The 25,194-nt window shown below is 41.4% G+C and overlaps 2 protein-coding genes across 3 annotated transcripts in view; one reads left to right on the top strand and one right to left on the bottom strand.

The window, feature by feature from the left end:
* LOC309509797 (uncharacterized protein) overlaps positions 1-4,804 on the top strand; it is an 83,566-nt gene extending 78,762 nt beyond the window's left edge. Inside the window, exon 17 of the mRNA XM_082184715.1 lies at positions 4,667-4,804. Within this exon, the coding sequence (XP_082040841.1) occupies positions 4,667-4,789 (123 nt within the window). The 3' untranslated portion in view covers positions 4,790-4,804. The remainder of the gene's footprint in view (positions 1-4,666) is intronic.
* An 8,333-nt stretch (positions 4,805-13,137) lies between these two features.
* Positions 13,138-25,194, bottom strand: part of LOC309508890 (myosin-7-like) — a 44,052-nt gene continuing 31,995 nt past the window's right edge. The window contains exons 5-39 of one of the 2 annotated variants that reach the window (XM_082183414.1): positions 22,194-22,350; positions 22,071-22,098; positions 21,880-21,985; positions 21,598-21,690; positions 21,431-21,494; positions 21,233-21,331; positions 21,029-21,132; positions 20,764-20,902; positions 20,556-20,674; positions 20,297-20,446; positions 20,041-20,211; positions 19,576-19,885; positions 19,386-19,459; positions 19,074-19,279; positions 18,807-18,930; positions 18,587-18,723; positions 18,245-18,500; positions 17,894-18,136; positions 17,626-17,802; positions 17,367-17,512; positions 17,192-17,282; positions 16,566-16,955; positions 16,343-16,469; positions 16,125-16,243; positions 15,825-16,021; positions 15,531-15,714; positions 15,269-15,434; positions 15,060-15,184; positions 14,654-14,962; positions 14,356-14,559; positions 13,957-14,253; positions 13,722-13,826; positions 13,534-13,629; positions 13,314-13,448; positions 13,138-13,223 (exon numbers count right to left, since the gene is read on the bottom strand). In XM_082183414.1, the coding sequence (XP_082039540.1) occupies positions 13,203-13,223; positions 13,314-13,448; positions 13,534-13,629; positions 13,722-13,826; positions 13,957-14,253; positions 14,356-14,559; positions 14,654-14,962; positions 15,060-15,184; positions 15,269-15,434; positions 15,531-15,714; positions 15,825-16,021; positions 16,125-16,243; positions 16,343-16,469; positions 16,566-16,955; positions 17,192-17,282; positions 17,367-17,512; positions 17,626-17,802; positions 17,894-18,136; positions 18,245-18,500; positions 18,587-18,723; positions 18,807-18,930; positions 19,074-19,279; positions 19,386-19,459; positions 19,576-19,885; positions 20,041-20,211; positions 20,297-20,446; positions 20,556-20,674; positions 20,764-20,902; positions 21,029-21,132; positions 21,233-21,331; positions 21,431-21,494; positions 21,598-21,690; positions 21,880-21,985; positions 22,071-22,098; positions 22,194-22,350 (5,469 nt within the window). In that variant the 3' untranslated portion in view covers positions 13,138-13,202. The remainder of the gene's footprint in view (positions 13,224-13,313; positions 13,449-13,533; positions 13,630-13,721; positions 13,827-13,956; positions 14,254-14,355; positions 14,560-14,653; positions 14,963-15,059; positions 15,185-15,268; positions 15,435-15,530; positions 15,715-15,824; positions 16,022-16,124; positions 16,244-16,342; positions 16,470-16,565; positions 16,956-17,191; positions 17,283-17,366; positions 17,513-17,625; positions 17,803-17,893; positions 18,137-18,244; positions 18,501-18,586; positions 18,724-18,806; positions 18,931-19,073; positions 19,280-19,385; positions 19,460-19,575; positions 19,886-20,040; positions 20,212-20,296; positions 20,447-20,555; positions 20,675-20,763; positions 20,903-21,028; positions 21,133-21,232; positions 21,332-21,430; positions 21,495-21,597; positions 21,691-21,879; positions 21,986-22,070; positions 22,099-22,193; positions 22,351-25,194) is intronic. The other variant, XM_082183413.1, reaches the window with a different exon arrangement.

The following is a 25,194-nucleotide window of genomic DNA, read 5'->3' as shown; positions in this document are numbered from 1 at the left end:
ATGTGTGTTTGAGTGAATACTGTAGCATTGAACTGTGTTGTTAAACGGTTTACTTTAACTCTTCGTATCCTTTCGTTTTATTTTCGTGACCAGCGGATGTTTCCTTTTCCTTGTTATTGTAAAGCAATATAACGCTCTCCTGAAATGCCTATAAGACATTAAACTCGACGTACACGCACAGTTAACAACGCTCATCGTGTCAAACGCAGATCCAGACGGGTTCGTGAACGTGAAGAAGGTCTGAGGTGTGAAGAAAGAGAAACTTGTGAAAAAGAAGCGCACTTAACTTTGTATTTAATGCACTTCAAAGTATATTTTAAAAAGTATAAAAATAAAATTAAAGACTTAAGTGCTTAAAAAGAGTGAGTTTCCTGACACACAAGTTTGTAATAATGTCTAAGTAAAAGTTGAAAGTACATTCGTTTTAATAAGCTTTGCCGTTCTTTAAAGAAGTTTAATTATTATGAAGTGTTGACTAACATACAAAAGCACATGTAAAGTACTTGATTATAATTGTAACTGTAGTGTGATATTCAATATATAATGTCTTGTCAGCAAAGACAATACCAAATAATTACACTTAACATATAAACCCTACTTGTGGCTCAACTAACTGCATTTAAAATCATTTATAGTACATTTTTAATTAATTTCAGTTGACGTTTAAGTGTCTGGATGCACTTACTGTAAGTATATTCTAGTGTCGTTAATAAGTAGACTACTCTTTTTAAAAGTGTACTTCTTTTTCACAAAGCTCTTGAATCTGACGAAGTGTGGAGACGAACACTGTAGACGATTTAAAGAGGGGTTTGTGTTATGAGTTGTTGATGTTTCGGCATCAGATACAGTAGGTACAGTGTGTTTCCCGTGGGAATGATGGACCCGGAGCCGAGTTTGTGCCTGGGACGATAGACTCTTCTAATTCCCTGCCTTTAATGGGTGCAAAGACAGAATGTCACAGCTTGAAACATTTTACGTACTTTTAATAGTTGCTTTATGAGAAACCAGTGAAATTGTAAGTGAGTCTGGTGGTGGTTTTAATATTATTGCGTATGTTTCTGCTGGTCTTTTTCTAAGAGTAAGAACTTTGCATCATGTGAGTCGAAAGCTTGTAGCTTATTTCTCTTGTAGCATTTTCAGTTTATCTCTGTTAAGGTTGCACATCGGTTTTCATCAGCAGTTCGTGGGCCGGACAGACGTTCTTTAAAGCGCTTTTCTTTTTATGAGTATGACAAATTATGAAGCTTTGTTGCATATATTTCTTATTCTCGTCTGACCTCTTTAATCCCAGAACGTGCAAAGCAATAAGACTGTCAGTGTGACGAACTCCAGATTTTGACATTTATAAATCTACACATCATGCATGACAGCGTAACGCATTAAGATCAAGACATATTCTGTGATTGGTTGAAATGATTGGCAAATGCATGACCATGTTAGGAAATCCACAGCATTTGAGAGAGAGCCTCTGTTAAATAAGATTTGAATAGTGCTTTAGATAACGAATACAAGTAGAACAGTGTAACTTCATGATGTATTCTCATTTGCATTCAAAATAATTCACCTATGAATTGGGAAAATGCCAAAACAATGGTTACGCTAATTTACTAATTGATGATTTTGGGCAATAATAGATATTATTTATGCACTCTAAAAAAAAACATTGGGGGTTTCAACCCATTGGGTCAAATATGGACGAACCCAACATGACGTTTATCCATGTTTGACCCAACCATTGGGTTGAAACAACCCAGCTTCTTTTTTTTTTCTTTTTTTTTTTGAGTGTAGTTTTTTTTTCTTTCCAAGAAATGAGAGTTGTGTAAATATTAGTATTTGAGCTGTGTTCAGTTTTTGAACACTATGGGTTGCTTTCTTTAAGGTCCTGTAGTCTTTCAGGACTGTAATGATGTTTGTAGTGAAACGGTCGCGTTTGAATCGCTGATTGAAACCCCGAGAACAATCACAGGATCATTTATATTCTTTACATACATTTACAGTTGCGCTCCGCATTGTTAGCAAATGGTTGTATTGCTATCTCTGTGAAGGCATTTAATATCGGCACAAAAGTGAACGCAATGATAAATGATCAAAGAAAGCGAGGGCTGATATTATGCACCTTTTAATGGCTAATGTTTATATTAGTATTGCCGTTTTGGCCCTGCATTTTTCTTTCCAGTGGAAAATGCAGAGAACAAATGTCTTGAAATCTATTAAAGCACATGTATTCGGCCGCCGTGTCTTTAATGTCGTGGCTAGCTTGCTAGCGCTTATGCCCAGATGATGCCGGGTGGGTCACGTGACGTTCAGGTGGGCATCGATATTTAGCCCATGTTCTCTTAACGTCTACTAATAATGTTTATGAATCTCACATAACCCCTTATGTTTCTATGAATCTTAGTCTTACAAGAGAAAGATGCTCTGAATAACACTGTCAGAACTAAAATGGGGGGGTTGCATTGAATGTGTTTCAATTGCACAGATTTTATTGTGCCATGAAGGACCAGGGCATCCCGTTGAATCAGGGAGAGGAGAGGTCCAATTATTGTTGTTGTTGTTATGATGATGATTTTTTTTTTTTTTATTATTATCTGGGAGTAATCTGGGAGAGATGTTGCCCTGGAACAAAAAGATGTACAACCCTAAAGTAACATGGAAGCTAAAGAAACGTGACATTGATGTAGTAGATTTGGTTTCTTGTGGTGCAGCCAGAAGCCGTAAGCTGATACGAGTAGAACATTCAGAAACCAGGTGAGACTGTTTGCCAGACTCTCATCATTTGCAAGGTTTTTGTTGGTTTGTTTCCTTTGTTTTTGAGTTTTTCCATGAAAATTGAATTTCATTATATTTTTTGATTTGAATGAGGTGTTTATTGTGGTTAATTGTTAACTATGATGTGATTATTAAACATTAAATAAAACAAAGTGTTTAAAACATTCTGTTGGTGGTGTTTTTATTTTATTTTATATATATATATATATATATATATATATATATATATATATATATATATATATATATATATATATATATATATATTAAAGCAAAATACATGATCTTGCGTATTTGACACATTACATGCTTCATATCTTTGATTTAAGATGTGAATTTCTTTTATGCAGTTTTAATTTTAGATTTCTGAACATTCATTTTGCTTTTACATTCCTATTCTCAGATTAAACCTTAAAAAATGTGCCTTGTGCCAAGGAAAAAATATGTTTTTTTTTTTATTAGACTGATTATTCATTCATTACATTTTATTTGATTACATCTTTTTAACAGCATTTTGTGTGTGTGTGTGTGTGTGTGTGTGTGTGTGTGAGTGTGTGTGTGTGTGTGTGTGTGTGTGTGTGTGTGTGTGTGTGTGTGTGTGTGTGTGTGTGTGTGTGTGTGTGTGTGTGTGTGTGTGTGTGTGTGTGTGTGTGTGTGTGTGTCTTAATCTTTGTATAAGTATAAGTTTAAGTGTCAAGTCACCTTAATTTCTACAGTGCTTTATACAGTATGGGTTGATCCAAATCAGCTTTACAGTAATAAACAGGAAAATTACAGAATCAATTATCAAACTTTATCAAAGGCAAATTGAATGCAATAGTATTAAGTACAATAGAAGACAATAGTGTCAGCTCACAAGCTATTAATGCCTGTCTTTTTAATGTTGTTGAAGTCCTAAATTATTATTTTTTTTTTTTTATATATTTAAAAAAATCTTTTAATATAGCCTACTTGTTGTGAATATGAAGGTTATTGTTGTAGTGAGAGAGCAGTCCATCCTGGGCAGAAAAACTCTCTGTACTGGGAAAGCTAGTGCTGAGGATAAATTGACCAAGTTGATATCCTTAATATTTCGGAATGCTATAGTACGTGGAAGATTAGATTTGGAAAGTGAGAGATTAACACTGAACGAGAGCAGCATATGGTCAGACAAAGGGACAGAATCTACTTAGTTAACAGGTGTAACACCTGAACAGCAGATTAAATCCCAAATATGTCCTTTAATGTGTGTGGGAAAGTTTATATGGCTGAAATCCAAGACTGTCCAGACAGGATGTAAAGTCTTCGGTGTAAAGTCTCATGCACATGCATTTTAATGATTGATAGGCAGATCAATTTGCATGTGTTTTTATTCATTGCCATTCAATTCATCCTCATAATTATAAGTTATGTTGAAATTGAAGGTTAAGTTCCACGTGATAGTCGACCGATTAATTGATATACAGTAGTAAACATTTGAAGTGGATCAAAACCTTTCATCAAAGTTATACATGAATTATGAACAATACCTACAATTCTAGCAGGACAACTTTGATTAACTTTCTTAATTCATGAGGTTCTTTAGTCATGATTTTATTGATTACTCTGTTTTAATGTTTTGCTTTGTTCTCTGCATGGATATACGGAACCAGTCTAGTGTTTCATTTTAGAATAACAGTATAAGAAATGTATAGTGACCAAAACATTCAGGACAAATCAACCAGTCTGATTACAATCTTAATTTGGTAAAGCAACAGAACTAATTTAAGTAATTTAAGCAGAAGAAGAACTGGTCCTGTATGTCAGCCATATTGAGTCCCCATGCAAGGTTTAGATTTATATATTGAAGCACACACTCCTGGCTCTGCATCATCAGCATCTCACCCACATCTGTCCTACTGACCCCTGTGTGTTTTAGGCTGAGGGTGCGCAGGAGACTGAGGCTAGCGGGGCTCCCTCTAGTGGTGTCTCGGCTGGAGGGCTGAAGAACCTCTGTTTCTGGTTATTAATATCCTGCACAAACAAACATTCAGTATTTTAAGTGTCAATTAAGTCACCTTACACTGCTTTTATGTTTCAAAACAATTTTCCAGTAGCCTAATAAACAAGAAATGTACAGAATCAATGACGCAGACTTCATCATGAGACAAATTAAACACAATAGAAGACAATAGCTTCAGCTCGCAAGTTATTAATTTAATTTAGTACTTGTATGAATGCTGATTCACGTCACTTCACGTCGCTATCGGAAATGTCCTACTTCCCACTTCTGAAGTTTTTCAAGTGGTTTGTTGTCGGAAAGAATGGGAATCAGGGAGGGCATTATGTTTATTATTGCCTATTTATTCATGTCCAATTTTTTACTTCTAAACTCGTATTTACGATAATTAATTTATGTAATAATAAAATAATAATAAAAATAATTCAATAATTGTCCATCACGTGACGTCAGGCAGCTGCGTCATCCGAGAGCGGGAATTTGCAACCGAACCGTCATGGAATTTTCCCCTCAGGTTCTTTAAAAATGATTTTTGACGATATAATACTTTTATAATTCTTAAAGTACATAAATTGTGTTGATATTTAAATTCAACCTAATATCGATGTTCATCTTTGTATAGTTTTACATTTTAACAGCTCGTTTTTATTCAGATGACGCTTGCAGACAAATTTGTCATACGTGGCCACGGTATGTATTACACCATGTTTCATTGCTTATAACTAAATAGCAGCTAAGCGATTAATAAAGTGCTTAATTAGCCTACGTTGTATAATGTTGCTAGCAATTTTACTTAGGCCTAAACTGTCCCATGATTTGGCTGTGTTTAAGCATACAAATTTAACCTGAGAATATATTGTCTATAAAATATTTTTATTGAAAGAAATATATTTAGCACAGGCTATTTTCACTTGAGGAAAATCCACAAATGTCAAAGTAAATGAGGAAACACGTCTCCTGAGCTCATTTAGGACACAGATCACGATTTAAGGTAAGGTAAGTTAACGTTACACGATATAAATGTTGGACAAAATTGAAGTCACAAAGTGGTAAAACATTGCGCGTTTTGGTTATATTCGTCTGGTGCCAATGATCGCCAGTGTTGATGTCCTTAATTTGAATTACAGGCTGTGTTAGAAACGGAGCACTAACTTACTGCTTACTGCCAAGTAAAGTTACACAGTTCATACTGTAAGTTTTGCTAAAGTGTTGTCACATGGCAAACATTGAATATTAATTCAGCACAGCTGTCCAAGTAGTCACCTTATAAATAAATGTGCTAACCATCATTTTTAGAAGTGGAAATGTTCTCCCTTTAGACTATCATCACCAACGTTCTCTTACGAGAGGTCTCTCGTACTGCGTAAGATATCTTACGCTAGGGGAAAATCCTTTTCCGCGAGATATTGAAGCCAAAAATTATCCTTAATTTTGTAATAATGCAAAACGCGTTGCAGCAGCAATGCAGACATAGGCGAGACAGCTCGCGCGCCTATTGGCTGCTCTGCGGCAACTGCAGCAGCCTATCGAGCGAGGCCTGGCGTGACGTCAGACCCAATCAGGGCACTTCGCGCCCGCTGCGTCACGTCCCGCCGAAATGGGCGTGGTCTAGGCCTATAAATATCGCTCGCAGGCAGCTATTATCTGATTTTTCATCCTTCAAGCGAAGCACACGCATCGCTGGAGCTGGATTAGAAGCCGCGCCGTCTGAAAGAGAGCACCTTCAGCGGGACGAGTCACTGAAGTCGCTGGCCGCGCCGCCTTCCTTGCCTTCCTGCTGCGCTTTCCGGCATTATATCCTTTCTCTGCTACTGTGTTTATGTATGTGTGTGTGCTCGCCGCCGCGACACACACTCCCATTGCACTAAAAGAGCTGGGCGTCTTTTTCAAGACGCCCCTTTTCCTGATCACGCAGCTCTCGCACTCGCTGACGGCGACTGCCCTCACTGCGAGTTAGGTACTGCCTATGGTGACTCTGAGGACTCACCTGGCATCCTTCTCCGAGACTGCTCCTCCGCCCCCCCCCCCCCCCCCCCCAACCCGCAAAGCTTGCCGGTTCGCCCGCTTGCCTTGCCTGCTTGGGGGACGATACCTGTTCTCCCTCTGTTCGAGCCGCGCACACCGCGCCGCTCACAGAGGATGTCAGGAGCGGGCGGTCACGGGGCTAGCTTTCTCTCTCCCTCTGTTCAAGCCGCGCAAACTGCGCCGCTCACAAGGGAGGCTGGAAGCGGACGGTCGGGGTTAGTTTTTCTTTACGTTATAAGAAAGCTACCCTGCCTTCTGCGCCCCATTCATGCGTCACTCACCGGCGAAAGGAGAAAGATGTGTTTTTTAGTCCCTCCGAGGATGGACTGACCTTCAATTTCTCATACATATTCCCAGTTCCCTGATCATGCGACTGGAAATATCAATATTGCAGCAGGCGAGCCTGTTTTAATACAAGCGCGCCTGCAAGCATACGCCGAAGAAAGCATGTGACGCTCTTATATGCTCGTGCATCCGAAAACCTTTGCGTTCCCCCCTGTGGCTCAGTGGCGGAATCATTGGTTTTTCTCACGAGAGACCGGAGTTCGAATCCCGGTCTAGCGGCAGTTAAAATTATGCCGCCAATGCTTCGCTCTGTCAGTTCCCTGAAAAGCGACTGCAGACGTGCATTTTGCAGCCAACGAGCGCGTTGCACAACCCGCTCGCCTGCACCCAAACACCGTTTCTATGGTTTCCGTGCGTCACTGGCGAAAGGAGAAAAGAGCGTTTTCTGGTCCCCCCGCGGACGGACCGACCTCCTCTTTCTCGTACATTTCTCATTCCCCTCTGAAGTTCGGGCGACTGGAAATGTCTGTATTGCAGTGAGCAAGCCTGTTGTAATACACGCATGCCTGCAAACAAACGCCAGCACGTTGACGCTCTCTTATAATACTCGCGCTAACTGAGTTACAATGTGTCTCCCCCTGTGGCCCAGTGGCAGACTCTCAGGTTTTTGCACGCGAGAGACCCGCGTTCGATCCCCGGGTCTACCGGCAGATAAAATTATGCCGTCAATGCTCGCTCTGTCAGTTCCCTGAAAAGGCGACTGCAGATGTGTATTTTGCAGCCAACGAGCGCGTTGTACAACCCGCTCGCCTGCACCCAAACACTGTCAATATTGCAGTGAACAAGCCTGTTGTAATGCACGCAGGCCTGCAATAAACGCCAGCATGTTGACGCTCTGTTTCTATGGCAACTTCTCGCTTGTTCAGTTCCAGTAAATGTGACTGTTCCAGTGTATCCTGCAGTAAACAAGTCGGTTCTGTCACCCGCTTGCCTGCACACAAACGCCGTTTTTACGGTTACCCAGATAAATCCCATAAGTGTGAATTTTTTCTGGTGTCCCGGCCACGGCCGATGGTGCTTTATGTGTAAGAAGAATGCCCACTGCCCAGTGCCCATCTCTACACACAAGCACAGCCCGTCACACAGGGCTCGCGCACATGAATCGGCTCAGACCGATTGCGCTTCAAACATGGTGAATGTGCCCACTAACACCACGTTATGCATGTCTCACGGTTTCTGTAAAAACGAAACCAACGTGCACTCGCTTCACGCAAGCGGACGATGCTTTCGGTGTGATAAATGTGCCCGCTGTCCCGCGCCCACATCCACACATAGACATGACAGTTCCCACGGGAACCGCCCAGCCCTCCCCCTTGCGGTTAACCACCGCAGAGGAGTCGAGCGCGGACAATCTGCCCGCTGTCATCAGCGCGCCCCATGCCTCAAATGTCACGAGCGACACGCTTGTGTTACAGCACACCGAAGCTTCTCCATCGCTGAGCGAGCGGAGCGCGCTTCGTATTCGACCCCTAGCTATCCATGCAGACGCATGGGCAAAGCTACCCGGGGTTTCGAAGTGGGTGCTGAACATTATAGAAAGAGGCTATTCGCTGCAGTTTCGCCGACGCCCTCGCCGCTATGTGGCGCGCGTCGAGACCACGGTAAAAACAGAAGTAGCACATCTACTTCGAGCCGAAGTGACGAAACTATTGAGCAAAGGGGCCATAGAACCTCTCTCTCAAGATCAGAGCGAGGGAGGGCTATACAGCAGATACTTCCTGGTACCGAAAAAAGACGGGGGTCCCAGACCCATACTAGATCTAAGGCAACTGAACAAAGTGCTTGTGAAGCGACAGTTCAGGATGCTCACGACCAGGCAAATCCTTGTGCAGATTCGCCAAGGAGATTGGTTTGTGTCAATAGATCTGAAAGACGCGTATTTTCAAATACAGATAGCGTCACGTCACAGGCGATATTTGAGATTCGCCTTCGAGGGCCAGGCATATCAGTACACAGTCCTGCCGTTCGGTTTGTCCCTAGCACCCCGTACATTTACGAAGTGCATGGATGCGGCGCTCGCACCCCTCAGAATGAGAGGCATGCGAGTGCTGAACTATTTGGACGATTGGCTGATTCTAGCGCAATCTCGCGCAGTGCTCATAGAACACACGACCATTTTACTCGATCACCTCGAGGATTTGGGTCTGAGTGTCAATTGGGCGAAGAGCTCCCTGTCACCCAGTCAGAAAATATCTTTCCTGGGCACAGAACTGGACTCACTATCCATGATAGCGCGACTATCACAACAGCGCGCGGTAGACATTCGACGCACAGCGAACTCTTTTCGCTGCGGCGCGTCTGTCCCGCTCAAGAGATTTCAGAAGATGCTAGGTCTCATGGCCTCAGCATCGTCAGTGCTCCAGCTGGGTCTGCTCCGCATACGCCCGCTGCAGTTTTGGCTGAAAGCGCGAGTCCCACGCGAAGCGTGGGCACCCGGTTTGCTTCGCCTCAGGGTCAATCAGAAATGCGTTACAGCTCTGAAACCCTGGAAAGCGAACGACTGGTACCAATCAGGTGTAAGCCTGGGGACTTCCTCGAGGGTGAAAGTGGTGTCCACGGACGCGTCCACCTCGGGATGGGGAGCGCTGCTCGAGGGCAGACCGTTCTTCGGCCAGTGGTCAGAACGGGAGAAGCTCCTGCACATAAACTGCCTCGAAATGCTGGCAGTAGACAACGCGCTGACGCGTTTTTGTCCCCAAATAAAAGGTCACCACGTCTTGGTCCGTTCGGACAACATGTCTGTGGTGTCCTACATAAATCGCCAGGGCGGCATCAGATCCGAGAAACTGTACAGGCTGGCAGAACGCCTCCTGGTATGGGCTCAGTGCAACCTGCGCTCGCTCAGAGCAGCGCACGTGCCAGGGATCATGAATATAGGACCAGACAGACTGTCCAGGAACAATGTTCCGGCAGGCGAATGGTCTCTACACCCACAGACAGTCCAACTGCTGTGGAAGAAATTCGGCAGAGCGGAAGTGGACCTGTTTGCGTCTCAAGAAAACGCTCACTGTCAAGAATTTTTTCTCCAAGAGCAGGAGCGCGCTGGCCCATGTGTGGCCCCGCCGCCCGCTCTATGTTTTTCCCCCCGTCTTTCTCCTGCCTCAGGTGATAGAACGGATCAGGGAAGAAGGATGCTCAGTACTGCTGGTAGCACCGTTCTGGAAAAACCAACCTTGGTTCCCAGCCGTGATGCAGTTAGCAAGTACTGCCCCGTGGCCAGTACCAGTGAGGAGAGATCTCCTCTCACAGGCCCGCGGCTCGATCTGGCATCCTCACCCGGAACTATGGTCCCTTCATGTCTGGGCCATCAACGGGTACATGTTGGACTCCCTAAAGGAGTATTAAACACGATCACGCAGGCTAGAGCTCCGTCTACAAGACGACTCTATTCTTCGAAATGGTCAGTGTTTTCGGGCTGGTGCACAGCCCGTGGTGTGTCACCCACAAACTGTGATGTGACGGAGGTGCTTTCCTTCCTACAAGAGCTGTTGGATGGGGGCAGGGCCCCCTCCACGCTCAAAGTTTATGTGGCGGCTATAGCAGCGTTCTCAGAAACAACGCTTGGTCAGTCAATAGGAAGGAACGATTTAGTCATCCGCTTCCTTAGAGGAGCTAAGAGACTGAATCCTCCCAGACCTCCCTCAGTCCCCGTATGGGACCTTTCTACGGTTCTGGAAGCCATGAAAGGTGCGCCATTTGAGCCTTTACAGTCAATCGATTTGAAACACCTGTCTTTCAAAACGGTGTTTTTGCTGGCTCTCGCTTCAGTGAAGCGCATAGGGGATCTGCACGCGCTCTCTGTGAGCGCGGCGTGCATGGAGTTTGGGCCCAATGACTCAAAAGTTATACTCAAACCTAAGCACGGTTATGTTCCAAAATCCCTCAACACACCGTTTAGGGCGCAGATTATCTCTCTGTCAGCCCTACCGGTCCCTGATGAGGAAAGAGACGCGAGCCTCCTTTGCCCAGTCAGGGCATTACGAGCTTATGTGTCTCGCTCGTCTGTTTTCAGACAGACGGAACAGCTCTTTGTTTCGTTTAGCGGACGTTCTAAGGGACTAGCCGCGTCGAAACAGAGCCTATCCAGATGGATAGTTGATGCTATAGCGCTGGCATACGCCTCCAAGGGCATGCAGTGCCCTTTGGGTGTCAGAGCGCATTCCACGAGAGGCATGGCCTCTTCGTGGGCCTGGTCAAGTGGGATTGCCTTGCAAGATATTTGTATGGCGGCAGGCTGGGCCTCCCCGTCTACATTTATAAGGTTTTATAACCTAGAGGTTCCCGCCCTGCAGGCCAGGCTGCTGTCGGTCTAAACTACCAGTATTATCTGACCTGATGCGTTCAGCTCAGAATGCTGCGTTTGCTGAGCACAGCTCAATGTTCGACAGTTTAAAGCTGGGCAAACTGTGTAAGACCCACATTTTTCCCCATCAGTTCAGGCCGTACCCCGCCCTGTCTGTATGATGAAATTCGCGTCCCATCGACGCTACTTTATGTGGAAAAGTGAGGCTGCACCCCTCCTTCTTCCCGGACTCTCTGTGAGTTTCACTGAGTGATTGTGCACTATATGTACCCCGGGCTTTCGCCCTTGGGTCTTTGGTGTCAGATCTCAGCATGCACGGCGTTTTACATTGGGTCCCCTAGCGTAAGATATCTTACGCAGTACGAGAGACCTCTCGTAAGAGAACGTACTCGGTTACTAACGTAACCTCGGTTCTCTCTAGAAGAGGGAACGAGTACTGCGTATCTTGCCGTGCATGCACACGCTCTGGTTGCTTCGATGATGAAAAACCAGATAATAGCTGCCTGCGAGCGATATTTATAGGCCTAGACCACGCCCATTTCGGCGGGACGTGACGCAGCGGGCGCGAAGTGCCCTGATTGGGTCTGACGTCACGCCAGGCCTCGCTCGATAGGCTGCTGCAGTTGCCGCAGAGCAGCCAATAGGCGCGCGAGCTGTCTCGCCTATGTCTGCATTGCTGCTGCAACGCGTTTTGCATTATTACAAAATTAAGGATAATTTTTGGCTTCAATATCTCGCGGAAAAGGATTTTCCCCTAGCGTAAGATATCTTACGCAGTACTCGTTCCCTCTTCTAGAGAGAACCGAGGTTACGTTAGTAACCGAGTACGTTCTTGATCTGTCGGTGTAAAGTCAGGTTGATTCGGTGAAATTAAATCATGTTTTTCACTGAAAATCAGTAGATTAGATTTTATTTTGCTTGAAAAAATGTTACACGAATTTTTTTTAAACAAAAATGTGCTTAATGTGGTAACATGTAAATTAACTGGTTTGACTCAAGTCAAAAATATAATTATCATGTTTGAATTAAAATGACTACATTAGGTTAGCTGATTTTAAGGGTTCAGCTAACAATATAGGTCCTTAAAGGAACACTTGCCACTTTTTACCGTGTGGAATACTTAGGTAGACTAGCCTATACATAGGCAGAAATTACTAATAATAGAGTTTTCCACAAAATCACAAATAATTCTCTGTTTTTGAAGTTTTAGATAAAGCAGATAGCCTACGTCGGGCGGACTGGCCCTGGACTTTCTGGCACAGAACGGCCCATGATAAACTCTCTGCAACACACAACATTTAACACACCGGCTCATTTTGCGTAATTTTTAACACCACTTACTAACTTAAAAGTATAACACAAATATAAATGATTACTACGGACACATGGTGCATAGATCATAAACCATTGCTATTTTTTATTTTAGGACACTTTTGTCTCTGATTAACTTGTGAAGAGAGCACAAAAAATAGAAAGATTCTTATTTTAATTTTGTGAACCATAAATCAGTGTTTCCATGGTGAAATTAGCTTGCTTTGTTCATCAAATATATGAAACCCAAAACTGTGTAGAGCTTACTCTCAGTACCTCAGTATTTATAACTTTTTTTTCACCACACCTTTAATGCCCCTTTTGCACTGCATTTACATGATGAGACTAAATGATGGAACAGAAATGAGAAGGAAAGCCACAGACACAAGAATTCATAATTGCAGTTTTTAATGCTACATCAGAACCAGTACATGAACATGGCTTCACAGCACACAGAATTATCGTGGAGGATTACTCTTCATCGTGTCCTTTCTGTAATAAAAGAGCAAAAAGAGAATGTAAGCGTCATTGCAATCTATGTTGTACTAAATTCCAATATTTTATTGGATACAAATATTTTACCTTGGAACCTGAATCACGACCTTTGGCTCTAAGTTTGTTGACCTGAGATTCAGCAATATCAGCCCTCTCCTCTGCCTCATCCAGCTCATGCTGTATCTTACGGAACTTGCCCAGATTAACATTAGCCTGTTCCTCCTAAAAACACAATGACAAAACATACTGTCAGAGATAACACAGAGACAGCAATACTTCCAATATCTGAGTGACATAGTTTACTTACAGCTTCCTCTGCAGTTCTTTTGTAGGATTTGACCTTCAGCTGGAGTTTGTCCACCAGATCCTGCAGGCGAGCCAGATTCTTACGGTCCTCTTCAGTCTGCAAACAGGATAAAAAGTGACTTCACTGTTATCTTGTATGAATTATGGCATGAATAAAAATGCAATTATGTTTATGTTAAAGAATGTGACCTGGTAGGTGAGCTCCTTGATGCGTCTTTCATATTTACGGACTCCTTTCACAGACTCGCTCGCCTTTCTCTGTTCAAGCTCCACCTCATTTTCCAGATCTCTCACCTACCGAAACAGAAAATGATTATAAATTGACTCCTAAATTACAGACTCTGAACACAAATATTCATGAATAATCGTCTTTACAAAATGTATGAATAGAAAATGCATTAAGAACTGAGTTTCAGAAACTTACCCTGGCCTCCAGTTTCTGGACCTGCTTCTTGCCACCCTTCATGGCGATCTGCTCAGCCTCATCCAGACGGTGCTGCAGGTCCTTGATGGTCTGCTCCATATTCTTCTTCATGCGCTCCAGATGAGCACTGGTGTCCTGCTCCTTCTTCAGCTCCTCTGCCATCATGGCAGCATCAGTGATTGCCTTCTTGGCTTTTTCCTCAGCATTCCTGCACTCCTGCACTGCCTCCTCAACCTCAGTCTGAAGCTGAGTATTATCTCCCTCCAGCTTCTTCTTCTGATTCAGCAGGCTGGTGTTCTGTATCAAAATAGTTTATACCATTTAAGATCAAAGTTCACTGATGAAAGTAATGGTAATTGAGTAAACTGAACACATGAGTAAATATTTTAAACGTATTACCTGAGAATGCAGGAGCTGAACTCTCTCACTGACATCCAGCAGTTCCTGCTCAGCCAGTTTCCTTCCTCTCTCAGTTTGTTCCACCATGGATCTCAGCTCATCCAGTTCAGCCTGCAGCAGATTGTTGCGTCTCTCCACAATGGCGATGTTCTCTTTAAAATCATCATTACCACGGAGAGCGTCATCTAGCTGCAGTTGGGCATCCTGTAAAGTACAAGTTTTACACATGAAAAGACTGAAGAACAATGTTGGATTTCACCTAAGCATCATAAAATCTTGATTTGAAGATTCGTCATACTTTGAGATGTCCATGAAGACCCTTGAGTTGCTTCTGGGCTTCTGATGCCTGTCTGTTAGCCTGGCTGAGCTGAATCTCCATCTCATTGAGGTCTCCCTCCATCTTCTTCTTCAGTCTGAGAGCTTCATTCCTGCTGCGAGTCTCTGATTCCAGTGAGCTTTGCAGGGTATCCACCACTCTCTGCTGGTTCCTCTTGGCCTGCTCCATCTCTTCATCTTTCTCTGTCAGCTTACGTTCAATATCAGCCTTTACTTGATTGAACTCCAGTTGAGATCTCAAAATCTTTCCTTCCTCATGTTCAAGGGAACCCTATTAATGTAAAATACATTTTGTAAGTCTTTTGTCAAAAATCAGCCTTATGTGAACAACAAATATTCTTATTTGCTTAATGCTTATTTAGGGTTACCTCAGCTTCTTCCAAGGCTGTCTGGATTTCTGCTTTTTCCTGCTCCAGCTGCTTCCTAATTTTCTCCAACTCATGGATGCTTTTTCCTGACTCTCCAAGTTGCTCAGTGAGGTCAGAAATTTCCTCTTTTAAATAGAAAAATAATTGTCAAGGAAAAATATGCTGAAAATAACATCTGTTAACTCTGCAGGTAACCAAAATCTAGTTACCTTGAAGGTTCTTGTTCTCTCTCTTCATGGTCTCAAGATGATCCAGGACTTCTTCGTAAGAGTTCTTCAGTTTGAAGAGTTCAGTGCTCAGAGATCTAGACTCCTTCTGGGCACTTTCTAGTTCAGTCTGAGACTCCTCATACTTCTGCTTCCACTCAGCCAAAACCTGATTAGGCATTATTAAGGTGCTTAATTAATTACTGATAAAATTACCAAAAAAGGCAAAAGTAATACATATTCAAATATTAAATCTGTGTTTTACCTTGTCAAAGTTTCTTTGCTTCTTGTCCAGAGCAGCAGCAGCAGCATTGGATCTCTCCACATCCACCATGAGATCTTCAATCTCATTCTGCAGCCTGTGCTTGGTCTTCTCCAGAGAGGAGCATTTAGCGTTAACAGCTTCCACAGCTTCTTCTGCATCTTGCAGACGCTGAGCCAATTTCTTTCTAATTGTGTCAGCAAGGAGATTTTAATGACGGATTAGAAATAATAAAACACAAAGAGGAATTTGTAAACAAACATCTGAAAACAAAATAGTATATTCCCTGCTTCTTACTTAGCATCCTCCAGCTCCTCAGTCCTCTGGATGGCATCAGTTTCATACTTGGTTCTCCACTGAGCCACTTCAGTGTTTGCCTTGGACATACTACGCTGTAGCTCAGCCTTGGCTTCTTGCTCCTCCTCATATTGCTCCCTCAGTAGATCAGCATCATGACGAGCAGACTGAACTGCATGGGCCAGGGCATTCTTAGCCTGAAAGAAAAAAATTGTCAGTTGCTTGGACGTGATATCTGTTGACCTGCTGTTTAACAAAAAAATATGCAACTTCTAATAAAACATGGATCGCAAAACAAACCTTGATTTCTTCTTCAAGCTGTCTCTTGAGGTCTTCAATTTGCTGAGTGTAGGACTGCTTGCCTCTGGTCAACTGAGACACCAGGGAGTCTTTCTCCTCAAGCTGTCTGGAGAGTTCACCTGAAATGCCAGGAAAAATATGTTTGTTGAAGTTATGACAAATCTTCATTTCAAAGCTAAAACTTATTCAGTAAAAATTACTATATTTTGTGACCTTACCATTCTCAGTTTGCAGCTTGGCTTTTTGCATGGTGAAATCATTGATAGTGCGCTGACCTTCCTCAGACTTGGTTCTGTACTCACTCATCTGGTCTTCCAGAGTTCTGCACATTTTCTCCAGGTTGCTCTAATGTAAACATATATTGAGTAAGTAAATTATATTGATTTTAAATTGTAGTTTGACATAATCCTTAGTGATATACATTTCTGTTTGGCCACAAACCTTTGACTTGACAACTTGTTCCATGTTGGAGACCACATCATCAAGCTCTAACTTCAGTTCACTCTTCTCTTTCTCCAGCTTCTGCTTCACTCTCTGGAGGTTGTCAATCTGCTCTCCCAGATCAGCCACACTGTCTGCATGTTTCTTCCTCAGTGTAGCAGCAGTGGACTCATGATGCAGAGTGGACTCTTCAAGGTCTCTGCGCAGTTTCTGGAACTCAGCTTCACGTTTCTTGTTCATCTCAATCTGGGCAGCAGTGGCTCCACCAGCCTCCTCCAACCTCTCACTGATCTCCTCCAGTTCTCTGGACAGATCAGCTCTCTGTTTCTCAACTTTAGCACGGGCAGCTCTCTCAGCTTCCAGCTCTTCCTCAAGCTCTTCAATACGAGCCTAGAAATGGAGTAAATTGAAGATTTTGATATGAATTAAGGATGTGATTCAGTTTTTAATTGTAGTGTCTATTTTCTAACGGAACTAAATGATTTTTGTACTCTAAAAAATCAAAACATAGGTGTGCAGCTGAAACCGTGTAAAACCGGTAACACCGACAATTGCAGTAAGCCTAATATGAGTCATAGTACATTTACATTATTATTTTACATGATTTAACTTTGGTTCAAACATACCTGCAGTTCCTTCAGTTTCTTCTGGAGCTGGGCACCAAGAGCTTGTTCATCCTCAATTTTACTGTTGAGCTGGCCAATTTCAAAGTCCTTCCTTTAAGGTGATATCACAAAATTTGATCAGATTAAATCTTATTGTTTTTGTTTTATCAGAATAAAAAGTTTGACAAGTTCTTACTTCTTCAGCTTCTCCTCCATTTGCTGTTTATCATTTTCCAAGTCCATAATGCTCTCCTGGGTCAATTTTAAATCACCCTCCAGCTTTCTCTTCGCCCTCTCAAGGTCCATGCGCAGTTTCTTTTCTTGCTCCAAGGATCCCTCAAGCTTGTTATATAAAATATAATTAATTTACATTATTTTGCTAAACATATCACACATGTCTATATATAAAGTAACATTTTGCCAATATATTTCTAGTGAGAATTTTTTGTACTCACATCATCCACTTGTTGCTCCAGCTTGGCTTTGGCTTTAGTGAGTGTGTTGACTTTGTCTTCCTCACTCTGGAGGTCATCCAGCGTTTGCTGATGAGCCTCCTGAAGAGCTTTCTTCTCCTTAGTCAGTTTAGCGATGATTTCATCCAGTGCTGACATTTCCTCAGTGAGGTTTTTAACCTAAGCAAAAAGGCCATTAGATCAATAAACACTCCAAAAACACCATATACGTATAATGCTGAAAAAGCTATTAAGAGGTATTACAGCCAACCTTGTTTTCAGTGGCATGTTTCTCTTTCTCCACTTTGGCCAGAGTGAGCTCAAGATCATCAATGTCCTTCTTGAGTTCAGAGCATTCATCCTCCAGCTTTCGTTTCTTTGCAACCAACTCTGCATTCATCTCCTCTTCATCCTCCAGTCTCTCAGTCAGCTCCTTGACTTTGGCCTCAAGCTGGATCTTGCTCTTGATCAGACCCTCACATCTCTCCTCAGCATCTGTTAGATTATCTTGCTCCTATCAAAGTAAAAAAAAAATATAATAATTATGAATAATTTTTTTTTTTTTTTTTTTTTTTGACTTGTCAAAAAAGTGAAAATCATTTTTTATTTCATATGGACTTACAGACTGCACTGAAAGCTGCAGGTCGTTCTTCTCTTGGAGAAGAGAAACCATCTTTTCCTCAAGCTCCTTTCTGCGGGCTTCAGATTTGGCATAAGCCTCCTTCAACTTGGTGAATTCCTCCTTCATGTTGGCCATTTCTTTCTCAGTCTCTGCACTTTTCAGCAGAGGCTTGATCTTGAAGTAGAGCTTCATCCAGGGCCAATTCTTGACACCCATGAAAGCACGTACATTCCACTGGATCACCAACAAAGCATCTCTGTAGATATTAAATAAGAATGTTCAGTTTTGCATTTTAAATGTAACTTGGAGAATATGTTAAAGACTGAAGAGCTTAAATCTAACCTTCTTTCCACAATTTTCTGGAACTCAACTCTTGATAGGAAACCACGAGCCTTGGACTGAATTCCAGTTATAATAAGTGCAAGACGGTCATCTCGCATCTCTTCAAGAGTACCCAGAAGACCAGCCTTAAAAAACACCTGAATAGTAAAGAATATTGTGTCAAAAAGGGTGACAATGGAACAGTGGCCTTGGAAAAAAAATAATGTTAATATAAAAATACCTTTGTATGTCCTAACTTGTACTGGGTGTGATCAATGTCCAGAGAGCCCAGAAGTTTTTCTGCACCCTTCTTGTTATCAATGAACTGTCCCTCAGGGATAGCAGCAGGATTTAGGATGCGGTATCTACCAAAAAACACACACATTAACAGTTATTAATATGTATTTATTTTTATTTCTTGCAAATGATTAAATTTGCAAACAGTTGAAATGATGCAACTTGCAATAACTTGAAGTAAGACATGAAATCCATTTGGTTTCATACTAACCGTTGTTTGAAATCCCCATACAGGATCCTGTTGGGGAATCCCTTTCTGCAGATCCTGATGCCCTCCAGCACACCGTTACAGCGCAGCTGGTGCATGACCAGAGGATTCTCCATCGCCCCAGGAGTCTTAGTCTCATTGGGGATGAGGCAGCGCACAAAGTGAGGGTGAGTTGACCTCAAGTTGGTCATCAGCTTGTTCAAGTTCTCCTATGGTCAAAAAACAAGCCATAACTTTGTAAGGTAAGCAATTTTGTATAATTTTGTAGTGAACACATTTATTTTTATTTTTATAATTTGTTGTAATATTCCATACCCTATGGAGGGCTGACACTGTTTGGAAAGAAGAACCCTTCTTTTTAGCACCTTTACCTCCCTTGGAGTCTTGTGCTAAAACCAATAGGAAATGTAAAAGAAGCTTATATCATTCTGACACATCATAGTTCACACCCAAAACAAAATACAGTATATATACTGAATAATCTATACTGAAGATCAGTACACACTTGAGTCAGCCCCAGAATATCCAGCAAACAGAACAGACAACAGCTTCACGGTAGACTTTTGGAAAAGTCCGACCACAGTCTCATTGAGAGGGTCCTTGTTCTTCACCAGCCAATTTGAAATATTGTAGTCAACAATGCCAGCATAGTGACCGAGGGCAAAATGGGCCTCTGGTCTACCCTTGACAATCCTAGGCTTCTGGAAAGAAGGATTTTTCCCCAAATGGTTGTCATAAAGCTTAGCTTTAAATGTTGCATCACTGGCTTTTGGGAACATGCACTCCTCTTCAAGGATGGACATGATACCCATGGGCTGCAGAGAACAAAATATTGTGTAAATAATATGAAAAAGAGAACACAGAGAACACACAGAGAACACACAAAACACAAAGACAACACAAAAATGCAGCAGTATTTAAAAGGAAGTACACATAATAATGTTTATAATATTTTTGCACATAAACTTACCTTCTCAATAAGCTCAATGCATGCTGCCAAGTCCATGCCAAAGTCAATAAACTCCCACTCAATGCCCTCCTTCTTGTATTCCTCTTGCTCCAGCACAAACATGTGGTGGTTGAAGAACTGCTGCAACTTCTCATTAGTGAAGTTGATGCACAGCTGCTCAAAGGTGTTGAACTGCAGGTGGAATATATTGTATAATCACAATGGTCAAACATGTTGCACTTCTTGGATTTGTTCATGAATAATAATTTCAGCTTACATCAAAGATCTCAAATCCAGCAATGTCCAGCACACCAATGAAGTACTGGCGAGGCTGTTTGGTGTCCAGGGATTGGTTGATTCTCACAACCATCCAAAGGAACATCTTCTCGTACACTGACTTTGCCAGAGCACCAATAGAGTAGTACACCTGAAAAAAGTGAACGTACATTAAAAAAGGGAATCATAATATTGTATTTCATAATTCTGTAACATGATTGCAAAGCTATACATTTTTTTATGATATGAAGTTTCTTCACCTGCTGGACACTCTGTCCCTTGGTGACCCACTCATTTCCAACTTTGACTCTTGGGTGGCACAAACCCTTGATGAGATCAGCAGAGTTCAGGCCCATCAGATATGCAACTTTGTCAGCATCTTGTGAAGAAAAAAAAGTTTGTTTTAAATTTTGAAGCACTTATCAAAAAGTCACCAGTGGCAGTGTGGTAATAATTAATATTACTTGCCTTCAGTCCCATCAGCCTCGGCCTGTTCCTCTCTTTGCTTCTGCTTGAACTTCATGTTGCCGTAGTGCATGACGGCACCAGTCAGCTTGTAGATGCCAGACTTTTCATCTGGAGTGAAGCCCAGGACATCGAAGGCTTCCTGTAGTTTAAAAATAGCATGACAAAGCAAAAAGATGAGTCTACTTTTTCTTATACATTTTGTGGTACTTTTCAGCGGTTCTAATTTCTGTATATTTTGTTTTGTATATTGGAATAAGTCACTTACATCAGTGGCAATCAGCTCTTCAGCATCATCAATAGATGCCACTTGTGTTTCTCCTTGGGAGATGTAACAGTAGTCATAGGGGTTGTTTGTGATGAGCAGCATCTCTGTAATTAGTGGGCATCACAGTTAGATTCGGTATGTAGACACTGACAGACACATTTGGTATGCATTTAAAATTACATCTAATTCCACATCAAAACTTACCCAGCAGTTCTGGTTTCTTCTGAGACAGAATTTGATAGAAGATGTGGTAGTCTCTCTCAGCCTTGAGCTGATAAGTGACACGAGACTTCTCCAGCAGATCTTGATTATGTAACATTCATAAAATTATTGCTGTGTTGAATGTATATGTATGTATTATAGTTGTTCAATCATAGTCGGAATAAAATAAAGCATACTCACAAGTCTCAATATCTGCGGAAGACAATTTTCCACTCACACCAAAGTGAATTCGGATGAATTTACCCTGTTTAGTTAGAAGATTAAAATCAGATATTGATTAATGTTAATTAAATTCAGTATACACTATTTGTACACAATACATTCTTTATTATAAAGGGGGTACTTACGAATCGGGAGGAATTGTCATTCCTGATGGTCTTGGCATTGCCAAAGGCCTCCAGGGCAGGATTGGCTTGGATGATTTGATCCTCCAGGGTTCCCTATAAACAATAATTCCATCAGAAAATCCTCAATTGAACTACCTACAATATATTTGCAGGCTATCTACAATATATTTTGTTTTGTGAAATTTTTTAATACAAAAATAAATATGAAATCAATTTATATTCATATTTTAGTACAGGTAGTTACAGATATTTCAGTACGGGTAGTTTTGTGGCTATATTCACCTTTTTCTCAGAAGCTGCATCCTTTTTCCCAGTTACAGCAGCAATGCTGGCAAAATACTGGATTACTCTCTTGGTGTTCACAGTCTTTCCAGCACCGGATTCTCCACTGTGGATTTAAAGGATAGACATTTTCATCATTTAAACACGTTAAGCCAATTTAATCTTACAGAAATTTGGCTGAAATGACTTACGTGATCAAGACAGACTGGTTCTCTCTGTCTGTTGGGTGAAATTCACAAAGAAAAAAGTTTTATGTATAATAATATAATTTTTTTATTTTGTTTAGTTGATTAGATGTGAAATACAGTTCTGACCTGACAGCATGTACTGATATGCATTGTCAGAGATGGAGAAGATGTGAGGAGGAGCTTCAGTCCTTTTCTTGCCTCTGTAGGCTTTGACCACAGAGGCATCGTACACTGGCAGCCACTTGTAGGGGTTGACAGTGACACAGAACAGCCCTGAATAGGTCTGTAATGTGACAGAACGATAGGTTCAGTACAGTTAAACATGTATTTACTGACAGTAAATACATTAATACTCAATGTTCATCACTCACATAGATCATCCAGGCTGCGTAACGCTCTTTGAGGTTAAACAGCACAGCGGGCTCGTGCAGGAAGGTGAACATCGCCATGTCCTCAATTTTATCGTACTTCGGAGGGTTCTGAGGGTGAACATCAGTGTCCTTCACAGTCACTGTCTGTTGAACAAAGAAAATTAATTAATGTTTTCTTCCATGTTGCTTCTTTTATATAAATTGTATTGCATATTTTTCTGCTTTTTCTGAAGTGTTGCTGGCCTTAGAAAAGCTAACTGATAACCAAGGCACCCTTACCTTTCCAAATTCAGTGTCAACAGTGACTTTGTCACCATCTCTACTTGTGATGGAGGCTTTGACGTACTCAACCTCAGGGTCGGGCACAAAGCATTCTTTCTTCATGTCGAAGGGGCGAGTTTGGGCCTCCAGACGCTCCTTGTCTGACTTTCGTAAGAACGAAGCAGCTGCCCCAAACTCTGCCATGACGGCGTCACCCATTTTGAAATCTAGAAGTATACAGCCTCATAAATATAATGTCCTTCTTTGACAAAAACTGCATTTGTAGCACTCACAACAAGTGTCACAACATGCAATTGGCATCCCAGTTACAGAAATGATAATCAAATGCATTTCAGTACTGTAGACATATTTTTCAGGTAGATGCAAAACTTCTCACCTTGTGTTTGTCCAAGCTCTGTACCCTAAAACTGCAGAGCTGGTGTTAGGCTAAGGACAAAACAAAAGAGTCATTAGCGTTTGAGATCACTGATGTGATTTTGCTTGTTACTGATCAGAAAAAAATCCCTACACCTAAACTAGTAATGGAATTATCTTATTGTTTCAGGTTTGGAAGAAGTGTTTGTGAGGTCCAGGAGATCTTCCTTGGTCGTTTTGTTTGGAGGTTCTTACCTTGGGATGTCCTGTGTGTTGTGTCACTCCAGAGTTGATGCTACCTTTTTAAAGGGAGTCACTGATCCCAAAATGGTGGTTTGTCGTGGATGCCCCACCCTTGTCCCGCTAAATAAACCTTCAAATGATTGGATGGCACAGGATGTCCTACGCAGTTGACATATATGGTGTGATGTAACAATAGGCTTCTGGGAGGAAGGACAAAAGAACACCCATGTTGCCTAAAAGATTCTTCAACACCGTCCTAATCTGGAGCTCCTTTTACAACGTTGTCTCAGGTCAACAAAGAACAACAGTTGGCTATTTTGGATCCCTTCCTCATTGAGTTCTGAGAAACGTGAATCTGTCATTGTATGCTACAAGAATTCTTATTGTCTTGCTCAGCCTCACCATTGTTTTTTGGTGATTGTTTTTTTCTCTCTCAGAAAGACAAGCTTTGCAAAGAGCTGACATGCAATGCATCCAATTAATATTAAAGCTTAATACATTGACACAGATTTTAAAGTTTGTTCAGTTACTACTTAGGGACTTTATTCTCTTATATAAAACATTAATCAATTCCATTTATCTAAAATACCTCTGTCAGCTCAAGACAAACCACCCTTTTGTCAAAGTAGGCTGCACACTTTTTGTGAGATATCACGTTTAACTTTTGCTCACATTGTAGACGTTTTAATATGTCATTGCTTTAGACAGTCATATTAGTTGGAGGCATAAAAGAAGATGTGACAAATAATTCAGGTCTGTCTATAGATTGAGGTGATAGACAGTCAACAGCTGGTCGTCTTTGCTGGGAGGCAAGGTCGTGGAGATCTGCTCGATTGTCACGGTCTGTACCGCAGGACCTCAACCTCTTGCTCTTCTTGATGACATCCCATTGTTTTTCCTCTATCCTTGAGTACAAAGATAACCATACTGCATTTTTCTCAGCTCCTTTACAGTCACTGCTGAGGACAGCTGTATGCGTGGGCCTCTGCTGTGTGAGAGGGTTCAGCAGCTGTTCTCAGTGCTGCAAATGTTGTGGTGTGAAGTTTTGCAAGTGCTGCATCTTTTATTAGGAACCTTGGGATATTTTAATGTAAGGATTAAGATCAACATGTGATCCTTTCAACATCATCAGTATCTAATGATGTTAGAACATGCATTCTTATGAATTATATACACTCCTTTTATTTTAGTCAGTTGTCAGGATCCTAAAATATCACATTCATAGCACCCTTCTATGGTGTTCACTTGACCCAATTGTCACGCTAGGCTTTGAAGGTCACAGCATAGTATTGTTTTAAACTTTTTTTTTTTTTTTTTTCACAAGGTTTCCTGACTTACAAACCTACTAATAATAAATTATATAAATGTGCTAGACATAATACAAATATTTAATGATTAACAAGTGAAAACTAAAGTAAAGCAAAAATAAATAAGATTAAATAAGGCGGCACGATTTAGGGAAAAAATCCAATTGCGATTTTTCTGATAAAAATTGTGATTTAAAGTACGATAACAAAATAAAAAAAAAGGTTTGCTGTGCTTGTTTGTAGACCTGTAGGCAAAATTTTGTGATTTATATATCATTATGGCTATAAAGTAATAATAATAATAATTATTACTAAAAAAAAAGTAAAAATTACTGAATAAAAACAAAATATCTATTGTAACATTTCTCTGTGAAATAAAAATAAAGAATATAAAAATAATTCTCTTTTTTTTAAAATATTACAACTGTATAATTACAACGCTAACACAAATACAAACACTGGTGAATAAGCAGCTGCTTGTGTGTGAGAACAATTAAATCACAGCATTTGTGATTTGATAATTGCACTAAGCCATATCTCGATTTTGGTTTTATGTCATGCAGCTAAAAG

Source organism: Leuciscus leuciscus, assembly GCF_965113295.1.
Source record: "Leuciscus leuciscus genome assembly, chromosome: 11".
Lineage (NCBI taxonomy): Eukaryota > Metazoa > Chordata > Actinopteri > Cypriniformes > Leuciscidae > Leuciscus > Leuciscus leuciscus.
Note: the sequence above shows the minus strand (reverse complement) of the source record. Positions and strands in the feature narration are given on the sequence as shown.